This window comes from Pyrgilauda ruficollis, unplaced genomic scaffold (genome assembly GCF_017590135.1).
Source record: "Pyrgilauda ruficollis isolate IOZ18807 unplaced genomic scaffold, ASM1759013v1 scaffold16, whole genome shotgun sequence".
NCBI lineage: Eukaryota > Metazoa > Chordata > Aves > Passeriformes > Passeridae > Pyrgilauda > Pyrgilauda ruficollis.
In genome coordinates this window covers 3739818-3766274 of record NW_024514764.1, presented here as the reverse complement: position 1 = coordinate 3766274, position 26457 = coordinate 3739818, and the positions used below count along the sequence as shown (strand labels likewise).

Sequence of the window (26457 nt, the reverse complement as noted above, 5' to 3'; positions counted from 1 at the left end):
GAGCCTCCGTCAGCTTCCACCGGTGACACCGCGGTTCTGCCACCTGTGTCACCAATGCCACGGTCCAGCTGTGGCAGAACAAGCTCTGCCTCTTTCTCTCCCACATCTGCTGGCCAGGCTGGGACCCCACAGGCTTCGGGACACGTGTGTGATGCTAAAGCAGCAAGGGGGAAATTGCATTTACCTGAGAGCAGGGGTGAGTTTGACACCTAAACAAAGTGGGTGGAAAAGCCCTTGGTGCCACTGCTCCCTCAGGACATGCAGCCCTGCAGGCTGTGGGCAAGGATTGCTCCATCACAGGTACACCAAGCTCCAGAGAGGGACTATCAGTGCTCCCAGGACAGCCAGATCCACAGTATCCCCAAACCACACTGGGATGCCGAGATTTGCTGCAGTAATTCTTTATTGGGCGAAAGCATATGCAGGTTCGGGGTACCCCAGCACTTGCACATAAATGGTCCCCCCGTGGGCTCCAGGAAGCCCCTCGGGCACTGGTCCCACCCCAGCACATCCCTGCCCGGAGAGTCCCAGTGCCACCTCGTGGGAAAGGGACGCATCGCCTCTGCTCTGCCGGCACAGCAAACCTCCTCCGGCAGAATCCCTGCTCCTGCTGGGAGCAGCACCCGGAGAAACCTCGAGGAGCTGGCGTGGAGGGAGGAGGTCCGCACAGACCAGAGGCACCACGAATTAATCGGATCTTTCCGTGGCTGTCTCCATCCCTGCTCCCCAGCTTGACTGGGAACAGAGGGTGCACCCAGGGCAGGGTCTGGCTGCACTGAGGGAAGAGTGGAAAGGCTCCCTGCAACAGCCCAGAACCAGCTCCTGCACTCCTGCTCTCACCAGGGTGACCCACAACACCCCTTGAGGGCACTGGCTGTCCAGGGATGGAGCTCAGGAACTGAAATATTGGTCCCGTGCAGAAAACTCAGGGGTGAGGCAAACCCATGAATTCCCTTGTGCTCCCAGTTAGCACCAGGTTATTAAAATAATAGTTCTGTTCATTTTCATCAGGATAGGCCACACACAACAGAAACACTGCTTCACTGAGCAGTCAGAGAAATAAGGAGGCTACAAATCTCCCCCACAGAGGGAATGAAGCAGTGAGCAACCTCTCATGGCTTTGAGAAATCAGCCTACACAACTTCCAAAAGAGGTCTGGAAACAAATCACTATTGCTGAAACTGCTGTGGGTCGAGAACATCCCACACCAGACACAGAGGAGGTTCTGCTCCCTGCTCCCCCCAGACATGGAGCCTCCAGCTTGCACTGGTGTGGTAAGATGGAAACCATCAATCCCTCTTTCCCTGGAGCATCTCCCTCTCTGCATCTCTGATTCTGGCCAAAGAGCCACAAGCAGAGAGGGAGGAAGGGAGGGACAACAGCCCTTCCACAGCCCAGAGCAGTGTCCTGGGTGCAGCCCTGGGGACAGGTAGGGGACACCATGCAGGGCCATGCTCCTGCCTGCAGGACTGTGCTGACCCAAACACTGGGTGAGCAACCAGAGCTCTGCTCTCCTGAGCTGCCAACAAGGCTGAACCAGCTCTGACCCAGAGGCAAAGAAGGAAAAGAGTTTTAAAGTCCATGTGCTGGGAAATGTATCCCTGGGCCCCATACCAGGGCCAGAGGGGATTCACACTGCCCCTTTGGTCAGCAAACCTGCAGTCTCCACGTCAGGGAGCACAGGAGCTTCTCACAGTCCAGGAGCTCTAGTAAAGCAGCACTCAGGAAGGACCACACCTTTGATAGGCCTCTTGGGGCCTCTCACAGTCCTGCACAGCTCCAAGAAAGCAGCACTGAGGAAGGACCACACCTTTGATGGGTCTCTCTGGACCACTGGGAAAAGGAACATCAAGATCCAGAGCTTTACTCTTGTTTTTTCTGCTTCCATATTTTGGACAAGCGGAACTTGTTCTTCTTCCTCTCTGGCTCCTGGCTCTCAAGAGATCCATCTGCAGGAGAGGGAGCAGACACAGAGCAGGTTGAGACCCACAGCCCCAGTGAGCCCCAGTGCTGCTCTGGAAGAGGAGAAAGGGCCCTTACCCAACCTCTGTATCATGTCTGCCAACATCTGGTCTTCCTCTTTCTCTCTGTAATGGAACAGCATGGCATTAGAAAACTTTGCTGTGCTCATGACAAGCTGGTAGATACCCAAGCCCATGCAAATACTGCTCTTATTCCCCAGTAAGAAATGACCAACCTCCACAGCATATCCTGAGAAGGCTGCAGGAAAAAACCCAACAGTTAGAGTCTTAGACATCAGCAAATTCCATCTGGTTCCCTTGAAAGCAAGGGCCTGTGTGGGGATTTCCAGACCTTCTCCCAGATGGCAGATGAATCATCTGGGTTCATGGAGTGGTGAGACACCAGCACACCCCAGGAGACGAATGAAGCTGAGACACAGTAGCCCGGGGTGCTACAGAGGTGCTCACTGTGCTCACTGCCACCAGGGACAAGCACACTGCTGTCACCACCTTGTCCTGGGCAGTACCAGAATCCACAAGCAGGAGCTGGTGCTCTAAGGTCAAGAAATGGAGGCTGTTTTCAGCATCAGGAGGCACAAATCCAGCTACTTGACACAGCAGTTTTCCATTCAATTTGGGAAGGATCCAGTTCTTGGCTACAGCTGTTCTTCCACTTGCTGCAGCAGACGAGCACATTCCTGACTTCATGTTCCCAGATTCCTCCTGCATCTCCCATACTGCCTTCAGCCTCCCCATCTCCAGCCTCTCCCTCTCCTCCCCTGCATTCCACATGTCCAGAGCCCTGTTCTCCCAGCAGCTTTAACTCGAGAGACAACAGGGCTGTGGTCCTGATCTCTTCCCAACAGCTGCCAAGGATGCAAAGACAGCAGCATTCAGGACAAGATGGCTCATGACAGGTGACCACCCACCTCTCAGGGAGCAGAAGTCTGGACTACATCCACTCATCCATACAGTAGTGCTGGCTCATTTCCCACCATCTGAGCACCCTCACCTGAGTCTGTCCTCATCCAGGCAATCCACAATGTTATTCCGATCATTGACCGTGTTCAGGTACGACTCCAGCAGCTCCTTCTCTTGCTCCTTCTCCCTGGGAGTCTTCAGTTCCTCTGCACAAGACAAGGGAAGCCATCTCACAGCTACAGGCAGTACCTCCCTAGTGTGGCTCCTGCCTCCAGCAGGGCTAATTTTACAATCCTCACACTCAGGGGCACGTCCTACATGCCCTCGCAAAGCACAGGCGGGCTGGATGTCACAGGGAGTCTGCCCCTGCCAGGGGACACCCACAGTGCACCTGCAATCCCTGCAGTGCCGTCAGATCTGGGGGACATCCCAGGGCTGGCACACAAAGTGGAGGCTCCTGGGGCCAGCAGGACTCCCAGCGTGGCCAGTCCTTACCTGGTTTGCTCATGAGGCTTCGCAGCTCCACCTCAATATTCCACTGCTGCTCCTCCAGGTTCTGCTGCTTCATCCTGGAAGGAATGACACAAGTGATGAGTTACTGCCCTGCCATGCCCCAGGGCTGGATCTTTCTCCTGTCAGGCTAAAGCCTCATCTCTGTGTTGCCCACCACCTGGGCAGGGGCTGGTGGCTCAGGGGAAATCTTCCTCCATCACATTTCTGAAGTTTCCCTCCTCACGAGCTCTTCACAGACCCTGGGTGCTCAGAGCCCACCAGCTAATACATCATGATGCTGGCAGTTCTCCCAGAGATACCCTCAACCCTTCTCATCCCACCAACTGGCACATGAGTTTTCTGGGCTGTCACACTCCCTGTCCTTCACTGCTCACAGGAAGTGCACAAGCAGACAGGAGAATTGCTGGTTGTACTCACTTGTACATCAGCTCTGACTCCTGTCTGAGCAGCAGCTGTTTCTCATGGATCAGTTTGAACCAATCCACCATAAGGGCATCCTCAGACTCATCTACAGAGGAGACAAAAGGCAAGAAGCTGCATCAGTTCAGCCCCCCTCGCTCAAACACACAATCTCTTGAGGGAGAGCCTAAGATGACTTATGTGAGCTCCAGGCAACCTCAAGTGAAAATAGGCAATCTTTGGAGCCCCTGGGTACAAGGGATGCAGGTCACTCCCTGTGGATTCAAGGAAGTTGCTTATGGATACTCTGCTACAGGACACTCAAAACTCTGATCCTCAGCCAAATTAACACAAAAAAAAATATATTACAAAACAGCCAGAGAAGGTTCAAAATTCCCCAGGGTTTATCTTTGCATACCAGGTACCTCTGGAAACCTGGAGACTCACATGTGGCCTGAGCTCCTAAAAATGGAGCCAAGAGTGGCCAGGGGTAGGACAGGAGCCCCACACCTCCCCAGCAGAGCAGAGCAGAGCTGGCACCAGGGCTCCCTCACCTCCCTCACAGGCACGCAGCTGCTTCTCCAGATCCACTCCTTTCAGTTCCAGCTCGTCCAGCTGCTTCTCGATCTCACAAACCTTCTCCTGGATCTTCTCCTCAGGAAGGTAGTCTGGGTGCAGCTAGGATAAAAAAATGTGGGATCAAACACAGCTCACCAGCCCTGAGACTGCCCGCTGAGGTCACAGCAGAGATGGGAAAGGGCATAAGGAGCCCAGCCACAGAGCCACAGCCTGGGAGGGCCAGGTCAGCAGAGGGCAGAGCTGGCTGCTCACAACAGAGCAGTGGCCACTGCAAGGCTGTGACACATCTGCTGTCAGTGGCAACTCCCCCCACACCTGTCAGTCTGCAGACATTCTCCCTCCTTCCGTGGGGAATGCAATCTCTACCACAGTTTTGTTTGGCTCTGTCTCATTCCAGCTCTGATTGTCTCCCTGCATGGAAGATAACCAGCAGCTTCTCCACCTGGTCTCTGCCCCAGAGCCTTTCACCCTTTCCCTGGGTATCCAAATAAACCCTCCCAATCAGACAAACTTAGATATATGTGGATAAGCACTCCAGAAGGATATTTAACCACCCCAGCCTGCTCCCCTTACACCTGGTTTCCAGCCATACCTTGGTTGGGGACACCACTTGAAGCTTCCCTTTGCTTTTTGGAACAGGGAGTTTAACTAGAAGGGAGAAAAAAAAGTCACAACAACCTTTAAATAATTTTATGGTGTGGGACAGTGCCTACACCACCAGAGCACAACAGGTCCCAGCTACCCAACAGAGGTCACAGATGATACACATGCACCCAGGTGCCTGAGCAAAGTAAGAGACATATCCTCACAGCCTGATTTACTCCTTGTGGCTTGTCACTCAGGTCACAGGTTGCTGCTTTCAACCCCAGGGTATAAACAGTCAGTTCAGGTGTGACTTTGGAATTTCCACGCAAGAATACTGACCTGCATGTTCATTCACTATCTTGTTAAAACCCAAAGATATTTGTTGTGGCAAAACCCATTCCTTATTAAGGTTCCAGAGGATAGCACAGAAAGACAGGGTTACTGTCACAGCAAACACCAAGACATACTAAAAATGTCCCTCTAGTGCTCTTTCACAAAGGAGTATCAGTAAATACTGATGAAACAAAGATGGTCTAGGGGACCTCAGTGTAGATCTCAGGAAACCAAGGTTCAATTCCTCCCACAAAACACTTCCTAGGTGAGAAGTCCCCTAGGCCCCACTACACAGCATTATTTAGGCTCTGGACACCTATTAAAATCAATCCTTAAGCAATGTGTATTTGTTCCACTGTGCCTCAGCTTCCTCTGCCCAACTGTGCTGCAAGGATAACTACAGAAGAGTGTGAGGTATTTGGATACCCGAGGGGCTGGGCTGGATAATTACCACAGAGAGAGAACAGAGGCGTGAGTGGATGATGTGATAAGGAAGGAAAACTCTGCTATCAAAAAAGCAGGGCTGTAACAAAGGCAGCAGCGATGCAGGTTCAGCACACACAAGCAGAAGGACAGGACAGACAGACTGGGGAGCCTCCTGAGAGTCTCTGGAGATTGGGGAAGAGCTCAAGGACAGCTCTCCAGTGCCCAGCCCTTGCTCTGTTGTGTTTTCTAGAAGGAGTGCAAAGGGAGAAGATGCTGGATGTGGCTGTGTTGTTCCTGCACTGCTGGGCTCTGTCAGGGATCTCTTCCCTCTGGATGCTGCTGCCTGTGCACTGCCTGCAACTCACACTTCTCCTAAAGATTCCTCCAAGAGGGACTTGTCCTGCCTCGAGCTGTCTGCCTAAACAACACTTCCCTCTCCCAGCTCAGTCCTGCATCTGGGCTCCTCCCAGGTGGCCTCTGCAGCACCTCCAACCACGGCAGAAAGCTGCACCCCTGAAGGAGAGAAGGTCAGGGTCACTGCAGGGGAAGAGCCTGCAAAATGACACCCTGTGCCCAGCTCAGGATCTGATATCCCCTGATACCCTCAGGCTTTGGCTTGACAGACACAGGATGGGTTGGCTGCTTGCCAGCAAGCTGGAAGTAGGACAGTTGGCAGGAAAACCCTGGAGCCTCCTTTCTCAACAGAAAACACCACCTACCACCAAAGAAAATGAATGATCTACAGAAATGCTCACCATCCACAGCTCAACACAACCCCAGGACTGAGGGCAGGAACAGCAGCTGACTGTTCACAGCTCTCTCTGAGTGCTGAGGTAAAAATCTGCACAGAGGAGCAGCAGCTCTGTCCCTAACCCACAGCCTGCCCAGTGACAGCAGCAGGAACCAGCCTTTCAGCTGGGGAAAAGTGGGGGAAGACTGCCAGGAAAATTTCCCAATGGCCCTCCCCCATGGCAATCATTAGCCTTTAGAAAGACAGATATAAACCCAGCCTCCCTTATCTTAACAGCTCACTTCTTGGGAGAGACTAGTGCTGAACCCTGGGGCTGAGTCTGAGGAAAGAGGAGGTGGAAAATTTTGGGAAAATGCTGGCAAAGGAGGCACACCAAACTTCTAAAAAAAGACAACACAACTGGAGATTAAATGTTTGGCAGCTGTCAAAGGTGCTGGCTAAGGACAATGCTGGAACCAGCTGACAAAAAATAAAGCATGAGGCCATTGAGCCATCAGGACCCATCCTGCTTGCTCCAAGACAAACATCAGGGGCAGGACTGAGCCCTGCTGTGTGAATCTTCTACCCCAGACAGGTAAGACACAGGAAGATGGGGTAAGGAAAGGGGAGATGAAGCTGAGCAACAGGACAGCAGCAAACTTTAGGTTAGTTCCAGAAAATTTCCTCAGCATTGTGGTGGGATATGTCAGAGAAAGAATAACTGGGCACTGGAGGAGAGGTGCACAGTAAAGCTGTGGCTGAACAAACAGGAGTAAGGAACTGGATTAAGAGCCGGGACAAACTGGACAGGACATCTTTGAAAATCAAAGAAACAGCAGCCTTGGCTCCTGCTCCTGTGGCTCCTGCCAGCTGGATGACACTTCTCTACATTCCTTTTATTTCCTAAAGCCACTCAGCTGAAGAGGAACAGAGACATCATCTAGATCCCAGTTCCCCAAATTAGGAGATGGTCCCCTTCATAGCACTAAGCCTAAACAATGACAGGGCAGTGACCTTGAAAATTCCTATTTCAATTTCTTCCTTTCCCACTGAATTCTCTGGCCTTGCTGCTTCCTGCTCAGGCCAAGCTGGCTAATAAAAACCAATTATACAGCCTCTTCCCCCATGACAGCAGCCACAGGGTTAGTCACAGAAAACTCTGGGACACATAACCCATGCTGACCACTCAGGCTGTTCCTGACAGTGCAGGGAGAGAGTGACTTTGGTAGGCAGAAGAGATCTTACATGTAGCAGTGCTTGTTTTCAACTGGTTGCCATCTTCCTCCTTCTTGGCAGACCCTCCAGGATCTTTCCAGTCTTGCTTTGAATTCTGACAGCTCCTGATAAGATCTGAGCTGGGAATCAACAACTTCTTTGTGAATCCACCAGATGAAGCTGGATTAAGAAACACAGACAGGTTTTGGGTAAGACATTTCAACCCTTACCTCATAAAAATCCCTTTAATGCCCAATCTCTCTGGCAGTCACCACTACCAAACTCCATTTCTAGTCCTAGTTCTCCTCTCTTGATAATAATAAAGGGCATAAGCCCAAAGTAAACAGGGAAAAACACTCATTACAAGGCCAGAGTAAGAGGAGAATAAACATTTGGGAGGAGAATAAACAGCTGGGAACCATCACTAAGATTTCTCAACATTATACAATCATGCAAGAGAGAGTAACTGGAATCTTGCTGGCTGTCTTGCAGAAGAAGGGAACCCTATGGAACTGAGTCCCTCTCCCTGGGGAAGGATGGGAGGCCACCCCCAAAGGCACAAAATAAAGGCACCACATGGCTAAAGCAGATGCAGAAAGCAAACATCCCTGAAAGCAAGGCACATTCTCCACCAACACATTCCTCACATGAGCCTTGCAGTACCAATGCCTGGCCCCTTCCTGATCAGCAAAATGAAGGCAAAGCTTTTATCCTTCATACCAGAGTCCTGCTTTGCTGGTGGGACAACTAATGGGCTTGGCTTTGGCTCCTTGTGTGCTGGGCTCCCTGTTGCCACCTGGGAATTATCAGTAGGTTTCTTAGAGCCATCTTGGTCCCTGCAAAGAAAAAAGACAAAGGTAGGAAAAATCCCTCACGGAGAATGGGCCACAGGAAAAGTTCTGGACATCCTGGTGTGGATCTCCACCTGGGATGGTCACATTTGTGATGGAAATCCACCAGCTGCAAAGACACTCACTTGTTGGCCACAGGCTTCAAGCGAGATCTCCATCCTTCTGGGCTCTCAGACTTGTTGTCAGCAACATTTGTGCTTCCTGAAGAAAAGAACATAGCAAGGCAAATAAAAATACACAAGAACAAAAACATCCAATAAAAAGAAACAAGCCAGATTTGAGTCTCAGGAGAATCCTAGGAGATAAGGCATGCACTGGGGTAGGTACTATGATGTTATTGCAGCAAACCAGCACCAGCTCAACAAGTTTAACATGGACAGATTCAGATACAATAGGTAGTAGGTAATCTCAGTGGCATTTTGTCTTTCAGATGAAATGCTTTAAAACTTACACAGTTACAGAAATTCAGCCACAGAGTACAAGGATAGGCACATTCAACAGCAATATAACACAAACAGCTCAGATCTCAGAGACCAAAGGCTGGGGCAGGAAGAGGAAGAGACAAAAAAGCCCCACAAAGTCACAGCAAACTGCAAACAGACAGTTCTTCTGGCCCAAAAAATACCAGCCACCTGAAAGTGCCTGGGACATTGGGAACCCCAGATATCATTCCCTGCCCTACTGCAAAGTCACCTTGATGGAAGCTTGGTACAAAACAGACAAGGAGGCTGGGTGACGTGAAACTGCAATCAAAAAACCATCCCAAAGCTCTGGCAAGGTCTCCCATCTGAGAAAACCTAAGCCTTTGAAAGCCACCATGATCCCAGTGTTTGATGACAGCAAGTACAACTTCAAATACCTGGAGATCCTCAGAGCAGTAGAACTCACCATGCTAGAGGGAGCAATTGCACAGGGATAGTGCACACAGGGAGGAGTGTTGAGCTCCACAGCTCAGAAAACACTTACAGACACAAAAGACAGGAGTCATGGACACATTTGCTGTACTGGTCCAAGAGGAAGGCATAAAGTTGGAGTGCTGTGTCCAGGCAGAACTGTGTGAATCATTCATCCTCACCTTTGGTGCCTTTTGACTCTGGCTTGTGCAAAGAGTCAACAGGTTTGCTGGCAGCCTGGCCCTTGGGCACAGGGTCTGTAATCTTCTCCTGCTTTGGTGCTGGGTACCCTGTTTTGCTGGACTGTGTTTTTGGAGCTGGACTCTGAGAACTGGTGGGAGAAAACTTGCCACTGCAAAAAAAGAGCAATTGGTGAGTCTTTTTGAAAGGATAGACCTTTTTATTTGCCTCTGTTCCAATGATTTGTATGTGTCCCTCTATATGCCTTTAAAACTGAGCCACAAGAGCAGTCAGGACAAAGCAAAGAAAGAAGCAGGGGCTTCTCAAATGATCCCAAGGAACATCTTGGCAGTAAAAAGGGAAAGAGAAATAGTGCTTACCTGCCAGGTGCTGAGAAGCCAGTGGCACTGAGTCCTCCTGGCCTGCTTGGAGAAGTGCCTGATGCAGACAGAGCCTGTATAATATGGTTACGTGCCTGATCCTTCCCAGCATTCACTCGACTGACCTCAGCAGTGGTTCTGGCAAGGGCACTTTTATCAGGGCCATGAGGAGACTGGACTTGTTTTTGAGTCTCAGAAGATTTATTGCTGGAGGACTCCAAAGACCGAAAAAAGTTTTCTCGGGCTTGCTGTGTTTTTGTTGTGGAGGATGTCCAAGGAGGCTTTGATGGGGTGCCTTCATGGGGATCTGTTTTATTCCCCAACGAGGCACCTTTGCAGTCATCTGATTTATTTACAGCTGAGGAGGACCATGGAGTATTTACAGTTTTGAAGCCAGAGCTTCCAGAAGATGAAACAGATGGCTTGGTTGAATTAGTGAGGCCCTCCTGGCTGGGTTTCTTCAACACCTGTTCTGGTTTCTTGGGTTCTGCTGCTTTCTGGAACACCCTGGCAGCAGCAGGGGCTGGGGTACTGTCAGGCATTTTCCCAGTACTGTGGAGACCAGAGATCTGGACATTGTCTGGCTGCTGGTGGCTGGTACAGATGAACGTACCGGGCTCAGGCCCAGCTTTGTAGCTTCCAGGAAGAAGCAAGTTCCAACACTGCCTGCACCTGTGGATACAAAAGTCTTAGGAAACATCCTCCTGAGTGCTGGGAGACACACAGCTGGGAGTGCAGGCACGACTCCACCATCCACAGGAGGGTGAAGGCACCACACTGGCAGTGAGCAGACCCTGTGTGCACACTCCTCAGGCACCAGTACAAGAGCTGTTGATAGCACAGCCTGAAGCAGGAGAGGTGCAGATGAAAACAGACCTGTAGAGACAGTTTCCCTTACACACAGGTCACGAGCAAACCCAGATTGCCTCCACTCTGAATGAAATGTGCCACACCACTCTCTCCAGCCCCAAAGAAGCAGGCTGGCCCTCTGTGACCCCAGGGCTGTGCCCCTGCCTAGAGCTGCTGTACCTGAAGCAGTTCCTGTGATAGAGCTTCCCATCGACCAAGTAGCGCTGCACCAGGTGCACGTGTTTGCCACAGACCCCACAGCTGCTGCTGGGGACATTCCCACTCTCTGCCAGGACACTTTTCTGTGGGGAGAAGCAGAGGCTGAGCAGACAAGTCCATGGTCCAGGACACAGCTACAAATCTCCCTAGAAGGTGAGTGTTTGGAATGCACAGCCAGGACAGAGAAGTCACATCCAGGAAATCCCCTCTCCCTCTAATCCCTTTGTCATAGAAGTGGAACAGCCCTTGGAAGGACAGAGCATGGGGAATATGTTCCCTCAAAAACAGAGGACCAGGGTGCCCTGTCTGCCTATAGCCAAAGATCTCTGATTTAAATTAGCTGGGAAAGGGCTTCTACCTTGTTTTCATCCCTACTCTGCTTTGAAACTGTATCCAATAATTGGATCAATGTTTTCTAGCAAAAATAACACTACATCCTGTAAAAATCTCCATCCCCACTATCTAGAAACAGCATATCCATGTCCTAAGACACCCACATCCTCTTCACAAAGTATCCAGGCTGACTGATGGTTTTCCAGTGACTCCCACCTCAATCTATGCCAGAATCAGACCTCTGGATTAAATCACTCATAGTGAACAGAAAATTTAGGGACTAAATCCTTACCAGCAGGAGCCTTGAACCAGCCCAGTACTCTCCATCTCACTAGACATATTTAAGGTATAAAGCACACCCAAACCCACATTTCCTACCGTGGAAACTGGGGCGGTTTCCTTTGGCTTAGCTCTGGCTGGTGGGTGGGCAGGAGGCAGTTTTGGTGGCACTGGCTTAGGAGGCTCTGGAGCAGATTTCTTCCCAGGATGCTGCTCTGGAGATTCAGAGGGAGGTCGCTTGATTCCAGCCATGCCTCCAACTGGAAGAATGGAAGAAGGGGATATTTTTAAGGAAACACAAGGAAAACTCACAGGTTTAGCAGTAATTTACAAAGTAAGAATATCCAGAGGTGCCTGATGGGTAACATGAAAAGCACACAAGGAGACACAGACTTCCTTCATGAGCAGTTCTGTACTGGACTGAGGGGCAAGAGGCAACAAGTGAATTGTAACAACATTCTGAAACTGCTGATTTTTCTCTTCTCAGGGAATTTCATGAAGAGAAATGCAAAAGTGAAGAAATGCAAATCACCATCCATCGATGGTGAGAACAAGACCTTGGGTTTTCAATTCCCATGGTTTGGCTGGAACTGATCCCAACTGAAGCAGCCTTGCTGGAACAGGCAGAGGTGTCATGGCTAAGGAGCTGAAGGGTTTGCAAACAGAGGGTTTGCTTCACTCAAGTTCTTGTGCTCCAGACTTCCTACACAGCCTACAGAACATTCACTGCTGCAAGTGTCCACCCCACATCCCAGCTGGGACTCCCACAGAGCCAACAGCCTTGTTGAATGTGGAAATGACCACTAAAAATGGGTAATTCTGCAAAGGCTTGGAGGTGCCATAGAGGTGCTGATGTGGAAACCAAGAGTTGCCACAAGCAGCCTGAAAATGCCCAATTTCCTTTTCTTTGCAGATGAAATAGAACCGCTCAAAATTCACTACAAGTGGAGAAAAGAGAATCTCCAACACACTTCAGTCAAGCAGAGAATGGTGCCCTGTGCCCTGGAAAGTGCAGGGAAACTTCCCTGGGAAATAAGGCTTTGTGCAAAGTTTTTACAGACACAAACCCCAAGTGTCTCACAGGGATGTTATTCTTGCACCACTTCCTATTCTGAACGAGATGTCTCTGTGTTCCTTGTGGGATATTTGAGTCACAGCTTCACTTTCCAAGTGACACTTAAATGGCCACTCATCTGAAAAGAGATTATACCCTGCTCAGTAAACACAGAAAGGGCAGGGAGCAGAGAGGGAGCCCAGTTCCCAGCAGTCTGCCCTCAAGAAAGCCAACTCTCCAAATAAACACCCAGGACTCCACTGCAGGGAGCAGGGGACAGCTGACCCAGCACACAGCTCAGGCTCACACTGCCCCTCACTTCCCACTTGTGCCACTTACTGAGTTCCCAAAGCCCAGCACAAAGAAGGGTGGCTTCAACTCTGCTCGTCCACAGAAGCATGACCTGACTCAAACCTTGCCTGCCCTCCCTCTCTGCCCTCCTGTGTCCTGCTTGTTTCATGGTCCTGCTGGAACCCACTGAAGGGCACGACTGTGAGTCCACGACTCTGCTCGGTGTCAGAGGGCACATTCCAGGCTGGGCTCATTTTCAGACATTCACATTCACCCCAGCAACAGGAATGCAACCAAAGTGTTTTGAGGGACACTTGTGGGAGTATAAAAATGTGCTGTGCTTGGTAGACAAGATGCAGGGGGGAGGGGGCAAAGACCCTAGCCTGACCCAGATTCTCACCACTTGGCATAAACATGATGGGATTTGTTTGATTTCAGTCAGAACAGTTTTAAAATAAGAAATAAAAAGTGAAGAGGGGGAGGGAAGAAGTTGTGGAAGGAGAGAAAAAGCATGCTTAAATGTGTGAAGAGGTGGAGAAGTAGGAAGAGTTTAAACATTAAAGGCAGCTCTGAGTGAATTGTGCTTCCTTTCCAGAATGTAGGACATTTTCAGTACATATCTCTCCATTTACATTCACCTTAACCAGTTAAGTCATTCATGCCCCACTTTAGAAAGTTTCCTCTGGAGGAACCTGTAAAATTAGTTCATCATATCACTTCATTTTGTGTGAGCTTAAAGCCAAATATAAACCAAGACTACAATAATGCTCCTGTGAGCCCAGCTAAACTCTCCAGTACATGAATATAATGCCTTGGCAGCTCTGTTTTATGTTTGACAGAGTTTCTATCACAATTATGTCAGTTAGGGTGATAATTTTCTTCTCCTTCCTTCCCTCAGTGCTGCTGTGCTGTACAAGCCCTGCCACTGATGCTGTCACATTGGCACAGCCTCACAGACAAGCTCAGCCTTGTTCCATGTTCTCACCAGCCCTCAGGAGTGGCAAAGACTGCAACGGGGTGGAGGTGCTCAAGAATGGAAAGCTGAGGTGGGGACCATGGAGAGGAACCTTCAGTGCTTTTCTTTTGCTGGACCATAAAAAATTTCAGAATGTATTTAAAATTTTAAGGCAGTAGTTTCAAAGACAAGACATGGCCCTGTACCCTTCCAAAAGCACTGGTGCAACTGCAGGCTGGTGTGCCAAGAGTTCAGAGCCCCCCAGTGAAACAGTTCTGGTACCAAAAAAGCCTCTGTGCAGTTTATTTTGCTTTTCCCAAGGAGGCAAGGGAAAGCATGAAATGAAGCCCTGATCCTTCCCAGCCCTCCAGGGAATATGGTACTTACTAGGAGACCGTCCATGGAAGTAGTTATAATACTGGGAAACGTAGGTGAGGATGCTCAGCCTGTCTGGTACCTTCAGAGCAACCATATCCTCTGCATCCAGCAAGGCTGGGATCCCCAGCTCCTCCTCTGCCACCCGAAATGCCTGGAGAAGGGGGAAAAAAAATAAAAATAAAAATAGAGGGGTCTTATCCATGCCAGGCAGCAGAGCTGCTCCTCATCATAAGGAAGAAAGTGCACTGCAAACAGTCCCACTCAAATAAAAATAACTCTACTGGGGAACAGCTGCACCAGTTTAACTCCTACATCATAGGAACCAACGGAGTCATGGCTTCCAGCCACTGCCTTGAGAAATCCAGGCAAGAAGCCAAAAATCTGGCCTGGCAAGCTGGCCATAGCTCAGTGCACAGTAACTCACCTGGGCTTGCCTTGCTCTTCCTGCAGCCTGCCTGTGTGTGAGTGCACAGCTGCAGAGAGCCAGGCCTGGCAGAAGGGGATGTGTCAGTCCAGGCTGGCAGAGCTGTTTCCAGGCTCCCAGCCCAACCTGGAGCTCTCCCCAATTAACGGTGGGCTGGTAGGTGCTTGCAGGCAGCTTTCATCTCTGAGTGCTGTGCTAAAGCTTCCTGCCTCCTACTGCCTGCTCTTCTCCATCTGAAAATTGGGCTGCAGGAGGGACCCTGCTCTCCCAGAGCAGAAAGGGGGAAAAGAGGTGTAATGCAGAAAAATTCCTGATACATAGCTCCCTTCCAGTTTAACTGTTTCCATGCTGCCTAACATGTGTTTGAGGTAAATATTTCTCTTTCTGGTGTCCTCTGCTTTGAAACTGCAGGTAAAGGAGGCAAAAGCTATTTTCTCTTGCCTCTGAAAAAAAGACTTCAATAGAATAAGAAAAAAAATGCAACAACCAAACTTCACCCTTGCCCAGCTCAGTTTAGGGCTTTTACAAAGGACCTTCTCCAGCCTTGTTCCTTCCCCACTTATGGGAAAAAAAAATCCTTTTTCTCCCCCGTTGGAGCATCCCTGTTGAAATGCCAATACAGCAAAGGAAAACAGCACTTGCAGGACCAGATGCACAAGGAATGCTACTGCTAAAGTCCACAGTGAAAGGGTTAAAAAAACCCCTTGAATATATTAAACCCCTCCGCATCTGACCTCTGGCACGGACACACACAGTGTTGGTGTACAAGCCAACCATTCCTGCTTAGAAGAAACAAACAGCCACTATTTTTCAGCAAGATAATTACCATTTTTTTCCATTGGGTATCCCAGTAAAAATGTAACAGAGCTGACATTAAAAATGCTTTCAGCCAGTTACCACTGGCTGTGTCACCCCAGCTGCCAGCCCAGCCTGGCACTTTCCTGTCTTGTAAACTGGTACTTAATGCATTCTTTGGAGTGCTCCCCACTGCTGCACAACTGGCCTGACCAGTTGAGTTTTCTTGCTGGACATTCCTGGTGTGAGGTTTAGTGGGAACAGAGGTCATGCCACCTCCTGCCACACTGTGCCACAGGTGACAGCGGGCACGGAACACGAGCGAGGGGTTCCTGGACCACAGAGAGGAGGATGCTCTGGGCACCCACCTGGTTTGGGCAGAGCCAGGTGGGCAATGCAGAGGGCACCATGGTGTCCCCTGTGCCTGCAGCATCCTCGTGCTCCTGGGTGCTGCTCTTGCCTGGAGACGCAACAGGATCAGCACTTAACAGGACCCAGTCACCCTCCTCCTCTGCCTGCCTGCCCAGCCTGCCCTTCAAAGGACCAACATGCTGTTTTTGCATCATGGTTTTCATCAGTGCAGCTCCAAGTGCTTTCCAGGGGAAGAAAGTGCCGCTGCTGCCATGTCCATGCAAAATGGGAAAGTGATATGCTTGAGGCCACCTGAGCTGGCCTGGCACAGGCTGCACCAGCTACACTACACCACCATCCACCAGCACTGACTCCAAGGCCTCTGGAAACTTTCCTCCTCTTTATGTGTTTTTGGAATCTCTAGCAAAAAAATGCCAACTGAAATTTTTCCAGGGTTTGGGGTTGGTCTTGTGGCACATGAGAAGTGACACATTCTTCTTTGAAAGACGACCTTATATGGCAAATTGCAGCTCAAACAAGGCTTTTTTACATGCACAATACAGCCCTTGAACAGAAGCCTCTGACGAGTAAGGCATCAAGGATGGTCTGGACAATAGCAGAGCAATAATGCTGGGAGAAATCAGGCCCTCTTGTATCCCAAGAACAGCCAGAGCAAGGAAGTGTAGGAGCTGGGATGGAGAGCAGCCCGAGGGGGAGGCCAGCCCAGGAGCACAGAGGGGTGGAGGGACAATCCCACAGACAGCACAGCCAAGACAGCAGGACAGCAGCAGGGAAAGGACAACACAGACAAGTCATCCCACAGCAGGTGGAGTAAGGAAGAGAGAGCAAAACAAAGGACATGAAAGAAACTCAAAAAACAGAAAGGGGGAGGAGGGGACACACAGACTGCAACAAAGGAGGGGAGCAACTCTTTATGAGAAGCACAAAGAAGCTTTTCATTAATAAAAGCAGCAGAGGCAGCTCGCAGAGCTCATTTCCCAGACACAAGCAGACACTAGCAGACACCAGCAGCCCAGCTGGACAAGGAGCAACACTCATGGATCCTCAGCACTTCAGCCAAGATATGCTTCCATGGAGAAGAGGCCCCAGCTCCTGCCAAACACCAAACCTCTAGGGCAAAATGCAGGGTCTGAATCTCCCCTTGGGGAGAGGAACACAAGGGGCTGAGCCCCAGAGTGTCACTAACTCCTCACAGGCTGCAGCCCCAGCCTGGGGACAGAGGGTCTGTGATGGGAGCTGTGGACATGCCAGGGATGAAGGGGAGCAGAAGCTAAGGAGCTTCAACGAGGGGACAAGTTGAGCTCTTCCAGAGGCAAGAAGCACTTCAGCCAGCTCACTGCCTGAGAGTGTGTCACTCCTCCAGCCCAGACAAGGGTAAGCTGCCATGGTTCATTCATACCCCAAGCTCCTGTCAAGCAGCCATGAAACTGTGTGGAGCAATGCCAAGGGAAGAGAAGTGTTATAATTCACTGCCTCTCCTTTTGAAAAGGAGAGAGGGAGAGGAAAATCCTTCCTTGGATCACTAAGACCATGCAAGAATCCAGCGCAGGAGGGGGTTGGCCTGCCTAACTTCTATTTTCTTTAGGGAAAGACTCCAATACCAGGCTGAAGTGAAGTGTCCAGGCAGCATCCAGACAGGTTTTAGGATGTATCCACCTTGATCCCCTGCAGCAGGAAGGAACACTTCAGAAGTGGGAGGACACTCCCTGTGCTTCCCCTCACACCAGCTTTTTCCCAGCTCCTGCTCCACCCCTCAGGAGCATCATATACTTAACATGTCCATGTTTTGAGCCCTAGCAGCTCTGTCTGAGCTCCTGCTGCCACAGGACACACTGGGAACAGGCATCATTGTGTGGCCAGCTAAGAAGAGTGAACAGTCTGAAGGTGCTTGCAAGCAGCCAGCCAGGCTGGACATTGCTGTTCAGAGGAGAAGGCTGGAAGGTGCAGAATAAGGCAAGGGATTGGAACACAGCACAATGGGCACACTGTGTCTGCAGGGTTTCTGCTGCTAAATCACATGAGCAAAGTGCCAGGCCACAGACTAGACCAAAAGTAAACATTAAAAGCCACTTACCAACTTGTTGTTCTCGTACACATTTTCTTTTCTGAGGGAGTCAAAGTTTCTGAAATACAAAAAGAGGAAAAATCTCAGGTTGGTGATGTAGAGTGAGCTGCTCCCCTTCCAGCTCTGGCTCAGGGGACAGAGCACCCCATCCACCCCTGGACAGCTCCAGAGAGGGAAGTGTGGCAGATCCCACCTGAGAGTCACAGACCTGCTGTACCCAGGACAGGGATGTGCAGCAGGCACAGCATCTGCCCACAGGCAGCACAAGACAATTTTGGCACATCTGCCTTTGCAGGGCTGACTCCCACAGCTGCCTGTGGACAGGACATGTTGGTGCAAAAACATCCCAGGCACATTGAGAGGCTCTGCTGAGACAGCCAGGAGCAACCTCTAATTCATGGGGTGGTTTCTTGTCCCCCAAAAGCCTTGCTTCCCTCCCACCTCAAAGGTATTAACACTCTCCCTGGAAGTACTTTCCATCTTCTTCTTCTGCCTTGAAAGTTGTCTCCACACAGAGAGAGCTCAGCTCCAAGGAGGTCTCTCATGGATCCCTCACACACTGCACATATCACATGCTTTTCCAACACACCCACATCCTCTGATCTCAGGAGCTCCTGGGTCCAGCAGCACAAGAGTTCTGGCTTCAAATCTTCTTTTTTCCTCTGGCAGAACTCCACAAAACCAGCACCAGGGATCTGCCTGGGAAAACCTCTGCCCACACCATACTGCATCTGATAACACCAAAGTTGCCAGTAGAAATTTTAGTCTGCTTTCCCTAGGGCTGTAACTTTTGATTTGCGCTCATAATCAGTAACTGAAAAGGAAGTGACAATTACTGTTCACAAATCCAAGCCAAAGTCAACAACTCCTTTCTGCTATCTCCAAACATCACTTCCCTCTTCACCTCTCCCCAGATTTGCTTTCCCTCTCCCTGGTCCAACCCAGATGCCACACTCCCTGCACTGTGCTGGGAACTGAGAACCTGGGATGTGCTGGGACAGGGATGAAAGCACAGGGGAGAGTTTGTGCCGCTGCAGGTAGAGCCCTCTGGAAGTGCTCCCTCAGTCCCTTGCTTAGGAAACAGCATCATCAGCTTTGTTTTAAACTGACTGCCACTTGCTAAACAGGGAATACAAAACTGGCTGCTGGCTGGCAGCCCTGCTCTCCAACACTGCTTCCTTCTGCCCAGGCAAGTTGGCAGGGTCAATTCCTTTCTGATAACCCCGTTTCACCTTCCAATCCTTGTGTCTGCTGGCACAGAGCTGAGCGAGAGGCTGACACCTGAGAGGGAATTCTCAATGATAAACAGAAAACAGCACCAACTCTGCATTCCTTGTATGTAGCACCTTTATACCCAGTGTGGACCCACATTCTTAGCCCATCCCTCTCCTCTGGGATGAGCCAGGGTAACTCTGAGAGCCAGGGCAAAGCTGGCTCACAGCACCCTATTCATGAGAGAAACACATGATCTGTATCGCAGCAGGGGAACTTTTTCCACTGCTTGTAACAGCAAGGAGCAAGCCAGGTCCTTTATCTACTCAGCACAGAAAGTGGAGCATTACATCATAAATAAGAGAGGAACCTTAAACAGGCTTGCTCATCATGCCACAGCCTATGCCTCCTCCCTGCTTCCCACATCTGGTATTGCTATGTGGGATAAGGAGAGGAGGAATGACAGATAAGACCCTGAGGTGGTTAAACTCCCCCAAGGAGCACGTAAAGACAAGGCACATCCCACCCCTAAACCACAGAGTCCTTCCTGTGCAAAATCAAAGGGAATTGCAGAGGTTTTTCTTCAAGCAGTGCTCCTGCCCGAAGATTTCCCTTCCCTGAGACAATGGATTAAAAAGAGCAACAAAAATAATCATGTGCCAAAAAAGTCTCAGTGAAACAATAGATACAAGCATCCTTGGGTTAAGTCAGGCCAGAAAACTGGCTTTTTTTTAAGACCCAGCTGAAGGAGGTGATATCAGCACTTTGCCTCACTCCCAGTTCTGCTCCCAAACAATCTCTGTAGCATGGAAATGCAGCAAAACACCGCAAGAACAAAGAGGAGCTCCAGCTTCCTTGGTCATCCTGACATGTAAGACATTGGAATTACTATTTATTGTCAGTCAGTGGCCTTAGCCACACTCAACACTGTTTGCTGTGGTGGTGTGTGCACTCCCTGGTATGCAGCAGAGACCTAAAAACCCCAATCTTTTGATGGTGAATGTCTCAAATCCCCTTCTATTCCTCAAAAGAAAGTGCAAACAACCAGGTTATTTGGTCATTTCAAGAGTCCCCTGACCTCTCAGCATCATTCTTTGGCTAGTCACCCTGGCTAGTCAGGTGAACTGATTACATCTAGTATTTCTTTTGGAAATTGATCTTGCTGGTGCATCTCATATCTTGGAATATCAAAGCTCTCTGGACCAATGTAATCCTAAGACAGCAAAGGTAATACAAACAGAGAAGTAGGAGTTCTCCACTGAGAAAACACAGGCAACTGAATTAATTGGAAAATGTGAAAAATATAAATGTGACCCAAGAGAGGCCTCCAGTGTTGGAAACAAATCAGAGTGGAGTTCACAAGCACAGGAATAGTTTTATTCCTGTTTTAAAACAGGAGAAGTTTTTAGCTCTGAAAAAAAACCCTTCCCTTAGCAAATAAGTAGGTGAGCATTTCTCATGCCCACAAATCTCTGTGACCACCCCCTGCTCCTGCTCACAGACCCAGCACTCACAAACATGCCACAGTCCTCTGCAAACACATGTGCTTCCACAGGAGGAATCTCTGCTGCTGCAAGCACTAACTTGATTGGAAACTTGACCTTGGAGCAGACTGAGCAAAAAAAAAAAATCAAAAAAAAAAAAAAAAAAAAAAATCCCAGAGCCTCAACGGCACCAAAAAAGTTTCTGCTTTTTGGCACTTTTGTGCTACTTTCTCTACAGACAATAAGATGTGCAGTCAAAAGGATGACTGTAAGAGTGAGGCAGCCTTTGCCAGCCCACAGCCTTGGACAGGGGGCTCCAATCCAGCAGGCTCTGCTGGGAACCTTTCAGCTGTGCTCTTTCTGGAGATGAAAAGCCAGGGAGGTGGGACAAGGCTGGGAATTCCAGGAGGGAGATGTGCCCCATGTGCTCATCCTCCTCTCAGGAATGCCTGCTCCACACTGCCATGCTCTGGCTGGCAAGTGACAGAATGCTGCTGAAATGAACCTGAGCCATCCTCCCCTGCCTACGCCTGTCACACAAACCACAAAGCCACCAAGCCAAGCAGGCAGCTCTGCTTCACCCCAGCCTTGTGCTGACAGCCCATCCCCAGCAGGGCCAGCGTGACCTCATCCTGCCCTGCTCAGCCGACACCGACCTGGAAATGCTGCTGGAGGAGAGCACTGCTGCTGCTCAGCTGCCAAGGGGGATTTCACCACCAGCCCATTCCCAGAACACCAGCTTGCAGTCTGGGAAAGAGCAAGATCCTGGATGAAGAGAAGGATCTTAATCAAAACCTTTCCTTGACATCTGGCATTAATATCTGAGTGAGCGTGCACAGCTTCCCTGCCTCTTCTAACTCATTTATCAGGACAAGGCCACTAAAATGCTGGCTGAGGCTTGCACAACCTTCACCACCACATGTGGCAGCTGCTGACCTCAGCCTCCTACCATGCTGCCATGAGGCTTCATGTTCCTCTGACAAGAGATGTCCCCAGGCTCTACAATCATCCCAGAAAAAGGGCTGGAGCCTGCCTGAAACAGCGTGTGTGCCCAGCTGGGACTGACTCTGAAGCACTCTTTATCTGGGACAAAAAAGAAGTGGATTTCCATGGTAATTCAGCACGGATCTTCACCCCTCCAAGCATCCTTGCATGAGTGGGAAGTGAGTGGGAAATGCATTTCTAATTTTACACAGCTTGCCCTGTTCACTGGTAACACACAAGCCAACACTGGCTAAGTTTGAGAGAAGTTATCATATTTTCCATATGTTTTCCAGCAAGAAAACAGGAAGGAAGGAGAGACCCACACCAGCCTGTCCTCTGAGCCACATGCCTCACAAGAGAAGCCTATGTTTATATCCATGTTTTGAGCTTGGAGTTTTCCCGGTAATTTTTCAGGCTCCTGCAGGAGAAATCCCCTGCACTCAGCCCAAGAATGCAATTTGTGTAAACCAAGACAGAAAACACACTGTTGCAAAACTGATGCTGTGATTGAATCATGCTCTGCAAGTGATCTATGCAGCAGAGCTGCTGCAAACACACCAAACATCCCTTTCTAGTTTTACTTTCAGTCTGGTGTTTTTAATCTTTAACTAGGACCCTTGGTAGAAGCAAGGACAGGAGCCCAGGATGGACCCCTGGGAAGCAGAAGTCACAGTCACACATGCACCCAGCTGCACTTCTCCACCTTTGTACCCTGCACCAAGAACACTCAGAGAAGCTTTTTGGGATACATGGAGAATCTGCACAAGTATTCTGCCCCAGGATCTGACACATGGCACCTGGCAACCCTGGCCACCAACCACCCAAAGGCACCATTTCCTTCCGGCAGGACTTTGCCCAGTCAGTAGTACACGTGGTGCTTTCCCGTATTACAGCACTGACACGGATGAAGGAGGTGACAAATAAAGGCTTCTCTTACTTTAACCTTCAGGTAGCCCTTGCTGAGCTGGTCTGAGCCAGAAAGAGCTTCTGTGATGTCCCAAATAAAGTCAGGCAGAATGTCCACCATAAAAGAAAATGAATGGGAACACAGAGATGCCTCAAGGAACATCTTCCCTCTCCAGCACAGGAAAATTTCTTTAAGAGATGTCTATCCACAACCCTTTTTGCACAGTTCAAGGATTATAAACAACTCACTAAACTTGGCCACAGGATTATTCCAGCTCCCACATCGCTGAGCCCCTGTGTACAGCCGTGCTCCGGATGGGCCAGCTGCAGGAAGCAGTCACAGCCCCTCCACAAGAACACCTCAACCCTTCTGCCCCGGTGTTTTGTAGTTTTGGGACTGTGAATCAAAGGAAGGAAAGGAAATATTTGGAGTAGCATGGACATGACAACATATCAGGAAGTCATACATGGCAACACCACGGTGACGGCGCAAGCTCTGGGACAACAAAGCGTGCCTGGAGCTCCTGACCCAACCTCCTGCTGCCCAAGGCTGCTCCAGCTCCTGTCAGGTTTCAAGATAACCGAGGAGAGAAAACAAGAGGTCTTCTCTTGCCTTCAACCAGAAGCAAGACACCTGCAAGAGGGATGGCTGCACACAAACCCATGTGGCAGGCTGTCCTGGGAACAGGAAGAAAAAGGGAGAAGACATGGGACAGGAGGAAAACTGCAGTACAGACCACCCAATCTGCTCCTCACCCAGCTGGGCACATCTGACCAGGAGAGACCTAATGCTTAAATCGATACTCCTGGGCACTCTTTCCAGGGCTCCTTTGCCTTCATCTTTCCCCTCAATCCCACCACCTCAAAGAGCCCAAAAGAAAAAAAAAAATCAAACTCAAAAAACCCCAGCTATGAAGCAGGATCTACGACTCCCTTTGGCCACTCACCTTCCCAAATGTCAGCATTTGGGCAGGGACAGTTTAAAACCCACAGGACACCAGAAATGGCCCCAGCAAGGCAAGAAAAGCACTTAAGCTCCTACAGACGGAGCTCTAGATGGGAAAAACAAGGATGTGCAGGAATCCAGAGGCTGTGGGGCCCTGCCCTTTTACTGCATTTTGTTTAAATAGCCCTTGCCTCACAACTTGTGATCACTGTGCTGCTGTTGGGCTGAGCAAGGAGAGCCCAGCCAGAGCAAACACAACAGCAAAGAAGGAAATGCTGCCCCAAAGATCAGTGCCCGAACTTGTTTTGCAATGGAAAGGACGCATTTGGAACATTTATAATCCGGCTACTGAGGGAAGAAAAGGGAAAAAGGAAAAATGTATGGAAAAAAACAGCACGTAGGCTGGGAGAGCAGAGCTTTTCTCTTGGAGATTCTCAGTGTGGGTGTCAGCAGAATGCTGCTGGTGATGTGCCCACAGGGAGGGCAAGAGCCCAGGGAAGGTGGAACACCAGGGTCCACAGCTCAATGGATGGCAGGACAGCCACAGCCCATCCACAACTCGATGGATGGTGGGATGGCCACAGCCTGGAGAGGGTTCTTGGGTGGATGGAGAACCTGGGGTCTGCAGCTCGACGGATGGCAGGATGGGCACAGCACATCCACAGCTCGATGGATGGCGGGATGGGCACAGCACATCCACAGCTCGATGGATGGCGGGATGGGCACAGCACATCCACAGCTCGATGGATGGCAGGACGGGCACAGCACATCCACAGCTCGATGGATGGCAGGACGGGCACAGCACAGCATGGGTTTTGCAGGGATGGAGAACCCGGGGTCTGCAGCTCAATGGATGGCGGGATGGGCACAGCACATCCACGGCAGGATGGACGGCAGGATGGCTGCAGCCCAGCATGGGTTCTGCGGGGACGGAGGACACGGCATCCGCAGCTCGATGGGCACAGCCCAGCGCGGGTCCCGGCCCCGCCGAGCCGGCAGCCGTGGCGCGGCCCTCGATGCCCGGCACGGTACTCACATGAGGTCGGGGCGGTGTCGGTGCAGGATGGCGCAGAAGGCGAGGCCGTCGCGGAACGAGGTGGTCATGTTGGTGATGCTGACATCGCGGTAGCCCTCGCACTGCTGCCGGCACCACAGCTGCAGGTTCTGGATGGCCGCCATGGCCCGCGGGGGGCCGGAGGGCGCCGGGCCCGGGGCTCGGCAGGGCCGGGCAGGGCCGGGGACCCTCCGCGCCGTGCCGTGCCCAGCCCGGGCCGAGCAGCCCGCGGGTGGCGGCCGGACCGGCGGCGGTAGGCGGGGAAAGGGGCGGCTCAGGGGCGGAGAAGGCGCGGCTGAGGCGCCGCCTCGCCTCGGGCGCCGGGCAGAGGCACTCCCGGCACAAGGGAGCCCGCACGTAGGGTGAGGGAAATTGCCTCTGCTCCCACACAAAAACCTCAAAACGTCCTGCCCGGAGGGGCGGCCAGCAGGGGAGGCGTGGATCATATTCAGTCACTGGGAGGGATGTTTTCTCCTCATTTGGAGGAGAAAAAGTTAAAAAGCACCATAAAGCACCTAAATGTAAGTGTCCGCTGGATAATCCTGAGCTGGGAGGGGCGGGTACATCCCCAGCATCACCAGGTAACACCAGGTGCGAGCGGTGCCGGAGCCGCCAGAGCCCGCTGGAGAGAGGGAACGGGGAGGAGGAGGAGGGAGCTCGGCTGCCAGAACCGGCCCAGAGATCTCGTTGTGGCCAGGGAGGGAGGCCAGCCGGGAGCAGCGGGCTGGGGCAGCGCATCGGCAGTGCCGTGAAATCATGGAATCGTTCAGGCTGGAAAAGACCCGCGGGTTCGTCCCCGCTCTGTCCCCGCAGAGAAGTGCGGGGTGGCCCGGTGCGAGGGGAGGAAGGCGGCCCCGCTGCCCTCCCGGCCCGGTGCGAGGGGAGGAAGGCGGCCCCGCTGCCGTCCTGCCCCGCCGGGCTCGCCCAGCGCTGTGATGGCCAGCCCGCCACAGCTGCCCCGCAGCACACGCGTCCCATAAAATAACTCAGCAGACCTCATGCAGCTGGTAAAACATGAGAAGAGACAAGGTAACACTTAAACAGCTGCCTATAAATTAGGGGAAAATAATCAATAATATATAATATATTAACGGCATTTCTGTGACATGATATGGATAATATACATTAATATATAAATACCTCACAAATAATTCAGAGTGTTTCCATTTCATCAACAATCACTGGCCAATGTATTTACTTTATGGTAAGGATTATACATTTCATTATAAATGGCTTGCTGGGCATGTCAGCAACTTTTACATCTCCATTCACTTTATTATTAATGGTTTCCTGAACAGTAATGGCATAATAATGCACACAATGCAGCATGAATATTTGATGTGGCATCTATAGTCTCCCATTTATCATTTATAACAGGCTACAAAAACATTATAAAACATTTATTACAAATTTATAGATCACTTTATACTGAAAAAAAAGTTGTGTTATAAATACATTATTAATCCTTTATGCCATTTATAGGAATCCCTTGTAATAAGGCCTTAGCATATGTTGCTGCACAACCATAACAAGAGTGGTGTGGTGAGGAGGAAATACGGCACTGTGAGACTGCTCCCAGGTCCTGGGTGTATTCTGTGATGGAAAGCAGAAACATCTGCACTCAAAATTAACCAGACTACCAAGGGACCGATCAAAAGAAATGCTGGATTAACTCAAAGTTGGGTTTTTACCCCTCACTTCTTTCAAAAAAACACTTGCTGGAGCCCTGAAAGATGAGCTGTCCCACATTTCCACAACACCTTTGATAAAATAATATAATTTACAAAAAGCTTGGCTAACAATGAGCAGCCCTTCCCATCCTCAGGTATCTTAGGGCTTGGTAAGAAATAAAGAGGATGTGCTGGGTTTAGGAAATGTGTCTGGAGTTTCT

General features: G+C 50.5%; 1 protein-coding gene across 2 annotated transcripts; it reads right to left on the bottom strand.

The window, feature by feature from the left end:
• Positions 1-391: 391 nt before the first annotated feature.
• On the bottom strand, positions 392-24813 carry MICALL2 (MICAL like 2). Of its 2 annotated transcripts, XM_041462660.1 has the most exons (18): positions 24549-24685; positions 21333-21441; positions 17990-18038; positions 14334-14475; positions 11746-11906; positions 10996-11117; positions 9967-10638; positions 9589-9758; positions 8639-8714; positions 8383-8498; positions 7693-7842; positions 4966-5021; positions 4349-4472; positions 3813-3903; positions 3378-3451; positions 2974-3088; positions 2041-2087; positions 392-1949 (listed from the first exon to the last, which is right to left on the bottom strand). In XM_041462660.1, exons 4-18 carry the CDS (start codon positions 14416-14418, stop codon positions 1864-1866), a joined length of 2145 nt encoding a protein of 714 aa, XP_041318594.1. In that variant the 5' UTR covers positions 14419-14475; positions 17990-18038; positions 21333-21441; positions 24549-24685; the 3' UTR covers positions 392-1863. The 2 variants fall into 2 exon arrangements, with proteins under 2 accessions (XP_041318594.1, XP_041318593.1); XM_041462659.1 differs by lacking the exon at positions 21333-21441 and having other exon boundaries at positions 24549-24813.
• Positions 24814-26457: the final 1644 nt, after the last annotated feature.

What these genes read in the sequence shown, in the direction of transcription:
- MICALL2 (XM_041462659.1), bottom strand. Translation starts at nt 24,691, where the DNA reads ATGGCGGCCATCCAGAACCTGCAGCTGTGGTGCCGGCAGCAGTGCGAG. An exon ending in CTTCCATGGACGGTCTCCTA is followed by an intron (nt 11,907 to 14,333) that starts GTAAGTACCATA and finishes CCATTCTTCCAG; the next exon opens with TTGGAGGCATGGCTGGAATC. An exon ending in AAACCGCCCCAGTTTCCACG is followed by an intron (nt 11,118 to 11,745) that starts GTAGGAAATGTG and finishes TTCTCCCCACAG; the next exon opens with AAAAGTGTCCTGGCAGAGAG.